General features: G+C 45.3%; 1 protein-coding gene across 1 annotated transcript in view; it reads right to left on the reverse strand.

The window, feature by feature from the left end:
- TMEM209 (transmembrane protein 209) overlaps positions 1-7990 on the reverse strand; it is a 13975-nt gene that overhangs the window by 1387 nt on the left and 4598 nt on the right. Inside the window, exons 7-14 of the mRNA XM_009331016.1 lie at positions 7931-7984; positions 7101-7276; positions 6324-6395; positions 5118-5214; positions 4062-4187; positions 3498-3595; positions 800-914; positions 628-725 (exon numbers count right to left, since the gene is read on the reverse strand). Of these exons, the coding sequence (XP_009329291.1) occupies positions 628-725; positions 800-914; positions 3498-3595; positions 4062-4187; positions 5118-5214; positions 6324-6395; positions 7101-7276; positions 7931-7984 (836 nt within the window). The remainder of the gene's footprint in view (positions 1-627; positions 726-799; positions 915-3497; positions 3596-4061; positions 4188-5117; positions 5215-6323; positions 6396-7100; positions 7277-7930; positions 7985-7990) is intronic.

Raw genomic sequence — 7990 nt, forward strand, 5'->3', positions numbered from 1 at the left:
GGGGAGTGGTGGAGTCACCACCCCTGGAGGTATTTAAAAGACGGGTAGATGAGGCGCTGAGGGACATGGTTTAGTGGGCCTGGGGGTGTTGGGTTGACGGTTGGACTCGATGATCTTGGAGGTCTCTTCCAACCTTAATGATTCTACGGTTCTATGAAATGCCGGAGCTTTTTGGAAAGCAGGGATCCAGCAACAACCCGGGCTCAATATAAAATTAAAATTCACAGGAGAATTTCACTGTTTTGAGGCTGGAAGCTTCCCCCCGCAGAACTCCCACGGACAAGCCCCGGGCTTGCTGGCCTTAAGGGGTGACAACACACATCAGGGATTACGCAACTCGGTATTTTAAAATAAATTGTCAGAAAATAAACAAGAGGAAGCTAGGCCTAGGTACTCGCCTATCTTAAACAGATACTAAAGCTGTTATTTAGTAGCAGACTAAGTACAACCTTGTGGTCAAAGACCAGGCTAATGTTTCCTTCCTGCACTGAGCCAGCCTACGTGTAAATAGTCACTAAACGCGGCTAGTTCCTAAAAAAAAAAACCCCAAAGCCAACAAACCCCAACCCCAAATCAGACCTGCCACCGTTTTCGTGCAGCAGGAGAACAGCACTAACGCCACCGTACCTTGGGCAGGTTGTAGACGTGGCGCTGGTAGATCAGTTCGTAGTGGGGCGGATTGATGCTGCTCTGGTAGATGCAGAACACGTTTTCGTTTGAAGTGTCTGCGAACGAAGCGGGGTTTCAAGGGCGCTGACGTGATCCAAGAGGCAAAGAGCTAAAACGCGAGTGCCGGTACCTGGTTTATCTGGTGTCTGAACGAAGTGTTGGGAAGTGAAGGTCTTGCCGTCGGGATACTTGGGGTGAGGTGGCAGCCTGGAGTCGAGGTAGGTGCAGAACACGTGCATAATGATCTGGGCAAAGGAAAACAAATCTCACTTCAGTGTCCTTAAAAATACGGCAGCTTCCCTGCCCCGGTCTCAGGCATTAGTTACAGTATTTGACAGCCTGTGGTTGCAACGTCGACTTAACCCCTCTGTGTTTAGGAGCCCAAGGCAGCTTAGAATCATAGAATCATAGAATCGTTAAGGTTGGAAGAGACCTCCAAGATCATCGAGTCCAACCGTCGACCCAACACCCCCATGCCCACTAAACCATGTCCCTCAGCGCCTCATCTACACGTCTTTTAAATACCTCCAGGGATGGTGACTCCACCACTCCCCTGGGCAGCCTGTTCCAATGTTTAACCACTCTTTCAGTAAAGACATTTTTCCTCACGTCCAATCTAAACCTCCCCTGGCGCAACTTGAGGCCATTTCCTCTCGTCCTATCGCCAGTTACTTGGGAGAAGAGACCGACCCCCACCTCGCTACAGCCTCCTTTCAGGTGGTTGTAGAGAGCGATGAGGTCTCCCCTCAGCCTCCTTTTCTCCAGGCTGAACAACCCCAGTTCCCTCAGCCGCTCCTCATCAGACTTGTGCTCCAGACCCCTCACCAGCCTCGTTGCCCTTCTCTGGACACGCTCCAGCACCTCCACGTCCTTCTTGTAGTGAGGGGCCCAAAACTGAACACGGTATTCGAGGTGCGGCCTCACCAGTGCCGAGTACAGGGGCACGGTCACTTCCCTGCTCCTGCTGGCCACACTATTTCCGATACAGAAATAAGCTTAACGCTTAAAGCAGAGATTTCAACGGTCCGGGCACACTGCGGGGCTGAAGGCAGGTTTATTTTTTCCGGCAAGTGAAAGAGCGTCAGTCACAACGCGATAAACTGCTGCTCTATGGCAGGGGCTCAGTTTGCGCACGGGCAACTTTATCCTGGCATCCTGCAAAACTTGGCAAAGTCACAGATCTTATTAGCATATTTAGGCCATGAACTCCGAGCCATCTGTTGCAGCGATGGGTTCTGTACTAGCTGCGAGGCTTTGGCTGAGAAGGGCTGACGAAATCAAATTCCAGCGTTGCCGACGCGACACCTATCGAGCAGATTTCTCCTTTCTCCTCACAAAAGGCAAAATAAAAACCCCGGGAAAAACCTGAGCTGGCCGTGAGTCTTATTAAGGCGGCCAACATTTTGAAATAAAGTCCTGGAACAAGTACCCGGAAAACCACACCGCAGCCTGCTGTTCGTGTTTTGACCCTTCCCGGAGAGTTCGCAACATTTTATGGGGGTAAAATGTCAGCAAATTATCTGTAATCCGATACTTTCTGTGTTCATTACACAGAGCACGATCTGTGTTGTTGACAAAACAAGAGTTTCTCCGGGCTAAATGCCAAAAGTCTCAAGAAGTCATTACATGCAAAAACGTGGAACTCTGGGGTTTTTACAGTAATTGTCTCGAGTAAATTAATGTCAAAGCTTCACGGCAAGTGTTCATATTCACCTCTTACATCGGAACTTCTTTCCCAGAGTTCTTAACAGTTTAATATACTGCCCACCACCACCCCTCCCAGCTGGTTTTGATAAAAGGCTGAATTCCAGCGTGTGCAACTCTGTCTCATCAGCTTTAAACGCTTTCGAGCTCTTCACCCTGCTGTCTCTCAAGACACTAAGAGTTGCCCCGTGGCCAGTCACTACCAAGTATTTTATCATCTTCACAAATAGAAAATCAAATCCTATTTCAAGACTGGTTTTGTACAACTTCAGCTTCCGGCAACTGAATCTCATTATGTCTTTGCCAGCGAAGCTGCGAAGCTCTGACATTCAGATCTCCTGGTTTTTATTCTCCCAAGTAACTGAAAATCTATTTACAGCGAGGAAAAAAAAATAAATCACGCTAACTCTACTTTCTGATAGAGTTCAACTGAAGACTCACACTGTAAAGCCCATTTTCTACCCCCTGAATTGTTCCGTGGTCTTTCTTTTAATTATTTTAACTGCCTCAGTTGAATTTTCAAGTCACTTGAAATTCAAAATCCACAAAATTTGAATTTTACAGTGAGGTGCTGTTCCTCCTGACCTCTCAGATTAACGGGCTGAGCATCGCTACAAGGCTTCTCTCAAGCAGGATGTGCAACATCTTCAGATTTCTCACACAATATTACACAGTCCTGCCACTCAGTCTGCGTTTTTCCCCCTCTGTCCATTCCAGCGAAGGAAAATGAGAACAAGGTGAAAGGTTTTCCTTGCGTTAGGAATTGTTAGGTTAAGGCAGACATTTGGCTTTTTCAAAAACACAGCAAGAGAACTGCACCGCCAAGATCCCCACCCGTCGGGCTGCTCCCCGTGGTTATCTGCCAGACGCTTCAGAGGAGTCTAAGGAAGAGCCCAGCCTAAGACTAAGACATGCAATTGCATTTTTGTGATCTACGCAACGTCCAATCCCATTTGCATTATTCCCCACGTAATCTCACTGACTAGAACGGGATTATCTGCGTAAGCGATGCAAACAGGGTTTTACTGTGTTCCTCAAAAGACTTACTGGCCACCCCCTCCAAAAGCTACGCTGAAAGGCAACCCCAGTTAAGCCGTCGTATCAAGACGTCTTCGAAAACTTACAGAGGAGTCGGTGGGCAAGTCGGTGTCCCACTTGCGGCCTTTGAAATCCCCTCCTCTGTTCCATCGGAAGGAACTCATGCATCCTCCCTGAGAAAGCTCTGAAAGCAACAAGATTTATTCAGTTCCTGGGCACTGAAAGCGTATGAAAGCAGTGTTTTGTGCTAGTTTCAGGGAATTCATACATATTTCTGGTGTACAAAATAGGAAAAATTCAACTAGTGAAACGCTTGTCAAGATATTTATATGAAGAGGTAAATTTACAGGATAATTTTTATTTGTCGTTTACGAAGGGATTAAATCCAGCACTTTGCATCCTGAGCAGGCAGGAGGAAAATGAGAAATAAGGCTTTTAAAAACATTCCCAAAGTTACATCCGAGTCCTGTATCATTACATCGCTCTAAAAAGGGAAAGTTGCAAAGAAAACATCTCTCCTGCTTAAAAGCAGCTCTCATCCCTGCCGTGGCTCTTCAAACATCTCCACTGAAGGAATGAATGTCTGACACCACCAAGGCTTGACTGTGGTAACGGAAGGGTTTTAAAGTCAGTGTGGTGACACCACGTACCTTTGATCCTTTCGACCAAATACTCCTGGTTTGGTGTAAGATCCAAATACTGCACTATAGCGTTCAGGGTTGGAATGAGCGGAGCTTTCACGAGCGCTGCCTGCTTCAGACTGCTGATGCTGGCTTCTGCAACACAAGAAGAGCCCCTACATCAGCTGCGACCGCCACAGAACTCCGAAGAGCCTCCCTCACCAGGCATCGCTACGAAGAGCTCTCCTTTTTGGTGCACCGTTTAAAGTCCTAGAAGCATTTAGCATGCGACACTACCCCAAACACTCATTTCAACTCCACTGAAGTAGTAGCCGTCTGCTTTACAACACAGAATATAAAAGCTACAAGGAACCAACATCCACTTTGCAGAGCAGAGGGAGAGTAACGAGGTGGGGACGAGGCCAGCGTTGATCAGTTTTTTCCACAGGCATCACAGCGGATGCAGCTCTTGAGGAGACTCTACAACAAACAGCCCGCAAAAGGAGGGTTTAATTTAAATGCAGCACATCAAATCCACTTCTTGGTTACGGGGATATAAGTTTCAAGGAAGAAGAGAAGCAGTTCCTTCAGAATTGTATCGTGACATGAAAAACAGAACTCCGGTTCATCAGAATTTAAAAAGAATAGTTCTTTCAGAAAGCAGCTGATTTTAAGGAAGAATTTGGAAAAGCGCATAGGACTGGAGACACTGAGGAGTTTATAGCACACCTATCCTTGAAACGTTTTCTGACAGTTTAATATGCCATAATCAATGACAATTTGAGCCTGTAATTCCCCAGCAGTAAATTTAGGGGGGGGAAAAAAAAAAAAAAAAAGACAGGTTTATGAATTTTATGAGAGACAGGCATCAGCATGACTTCATCAATATTTCCAGAAGTCTTATGAAGAACCTTTCCAGCTTAATGAAATGCATGACATGGAACTAAGACCACACCAACACAGAGCGGAAACGGAACAGTAATATTTAACAGATCTCATTTATGTACCACCTATCCAACGCCCCAGCTATGGAGCGGCCCTCCACCAACCAGCACCGGGAACTCCGAAGCTACTGTCTCATCCTACCTCCGATCTGCAATTCTGGACACCCCATCCTTCTCAGCTGAGTGCTCACAGACTCGATCTCTTGGACGAGTGGCACTAGAATAGTCTCATTGATCCACTAGGAAAGAAAAAGGTGAAAATTCAAGAGGTCAGAAGCAATAAAAATGTTAAAAAAACCCAACCCCGAGCTTGCGCCCGACTAATCATCGCCGTTACAATCACAAAGCAGCTTAACAACAGAAACACTGAGGCCAACCAAGGAGGAAAGTAATCAACTTGGAACATCACGTTAGGCAGTTTAAAGGACTCTTTAATACCTTCTAAAAGGCCAGAAAATTCAATGTAAAGGAGTCAGGAAAACAAATCTCTAGGAAGTATCCGATAAAGCTTTTCTGAACAATGAGAAAAGGGGTATTATGAAGCACAGCCCTCCATCCACAAACATAATTGATACTTCGATGAGTCCACTCCCTCTCACATTTGTTTCGGGAAATCAAGGAGCTGATAAACACTACGCGTGGGATTTGTACGTGACAGGATTTGGGAACTGAAGCAAGCCGGCCCTAGGTTTATGAACAGATGCTCAGGAATCTGGTGTGGATCTCATACTAATCTTTGCTTTTCACCAATCTTACTACTTAAAAAAAACCCAAACCACAAAACACACAAGCAAAACTACACACTTGATAGACGCCACGGCTGAAGGGGCAATCCAAAGGTAGATTTACTACTTATTTTGCCATTGTGTGCAATTAAGTCTCCTCTGCTGTAGCAATTCCTATTGATAAGATCAAGGTTTTTCGTTTTGCTTTTTATTGTGCTGCTCAGGACTGCCAGAAAAAGTCAACCTTTGGGTTGGAATTTTCCATGCTTTGAGCCCAGGAGAATGAGTTAGAAATACTGCAGAAACATCAATTTAGCAATCTGAGTTGCAGCAAGGAAACCCAAATCTTGTCGTATCCAAGATGCTTTTGTTTGTCATTCCGAGGGGGAAGAACTTTACAACCGTGAAGTTTTCAGAATACAAAACACCGAGGTCAGGTCGAAAACGCATCTCAGTAGTCCGCTCTTAAAGCACGCTGTGTTTTTATCTCCTTGTGCCAGCCCACCCCAACAGACACTGCAAGTCTTCCCACCTCCTCAGGCATACGGGGGACAGGGAGGTGCTTTTCCACCCTGCTGCGCTTGTTCTTAAAAACCAGGTAGTCCCTCAGAGACGGGACTTACGTTTCTGAACTTAGCGGTCCAGGAATCCATGTGATCAAGCAGCTGTCGGTTCATTGTCACTCGTGCCCAAACCTATGGAAAAGTTTGTTAAGTACATGTAAGAACTTAACAGAATACCGAGAGTTTTTAGGGTCTACGACAATTTCTGATACTAACTACAGCACATAAGTCAAATCACATTTTTCCCAAAATTCTTATACATCTGCTGGCTGTGTCATGTGACTTCTACAGCAGCTTCGCATACGACACTCCCACTCTCTATTCACCGTACAACCATCTTGCATGAGCCCAAATTCAGTTTTAAGCTCTCTGCATTAGGATAAAATCGATCTGAATTGTAGGATTGATTTAAGAGGTATTTGAATGGGAAGCTTCATTAGGTTAATGCAAGAAATAAAGAAAATTGATCAAATTTAACTGAAGCCACGCGAATTGTATTCCTTCGCATCAGCCTTCTTTCAGACGCAAGCGTAAAGGCAGTGCTTTATATCCTTCAGCTGTTCCACTGGGTTAAATACAGATCAGTTTCAACTCAATTTTTATGTCACAACTGTATTTTATCCAATGTAAGCCTTGCTCTCCAAGGAAGAAATCATTTTCCAACTAAAATTCAGAATTTGCAAAGTCCATTTACAGTAAAACTGTATGAAGATGGTTAAATGCTAGAGGATTTCTCTCTCTGACATTTTTGATACAGCTCAAATCCAAACCTTTGCACAAAGCTGTGTATTTTAGAGGCCTGTTTCTCCCTCTTGACCACCTTGCTGCCGAATTTACCTCTTCTGCAGCCTGTTTTGAGCTCAGATCAGCTTCGTCCTTGTGTGCTGATGGAGCCTGGGACCTGCAAGCCAGCTGATACTGGAACTTTCTCAGCATCTGTGCGTAGTCTGCCATGGAACGGCTGTAGTTCCAAAAAGTTGGGCTGCTGGAAGGAGAGCTGGAATCTGAACTTCCTGAAACGATTCGTTCATTAAACAGTCACGTACAATTATTGCCAAGTAATTCTGGAAGCAACAGCACAGGCAATAAGTCGGTATATTAAGGCTTTGACAAGAGACACAAACACGAACTGCCATGAATACACACACTGAAGTCAGTCTGCATGAACACTGATTTCACCCTTATCTTGATTGCCCCTATCCAGGACAAAAGCTGCCTGCAGTAATTCACCCCCTTTATCTGATATGTCCTCTCCACAGGATATCCCTCTCATCAAGGTGATAAAGCCCGTCATCTTATCATGGTCTGCTACAGCCAACAAACACTACAGAGACAATCTATCAGCATGCATTTCGACATGCTGCAACAGCAGCAGATATCCCATCCAAAGGGATACTTTGGAGCAAAACTTTCTGAAGCTCCTAAGAAATGGAGACGCGTAGAAACAATGGCGTTCTACCTCACGTTCTAATTACTCAGCAGAAGACTAAACTGTTCAGCAGCCGCCTTTACCAAGGTCAGAGGTGATAACCATAAATGAGTTAGGTCTATTTACTAGTACGAGTACGCTGGAATCCTTCGCAACTTTTCTCATCCACAAAAGGACTCGCAAATAAAACCAACACCTTCTTCTTACCAAGCTTTTTGGATCGAATCTGTTTACTTACCCAGCTGAACTCTGTGCTGTTTCTCTTCTTCATTTCGGAGGAAGGTGTCCAGTGACAGGA

The sequence above is a fragment of the Pygoscelis adeliae genome, unplaced genomic scaffold, assembly GCF_000699105.1.
Source record: "Pygoscelis adeliae isolate BGI_AS28 unplaced genomic scaffold, ASM69910v1 Scaffold129, whole genome shotgun sequence".
NCBI classification, from domain to species: Eukaryota; Metazoa; Chordata; class Aves; order Sphenisciformes; family Spheniscidae; genus Pygoscelis; species Pygoscelis adeliae.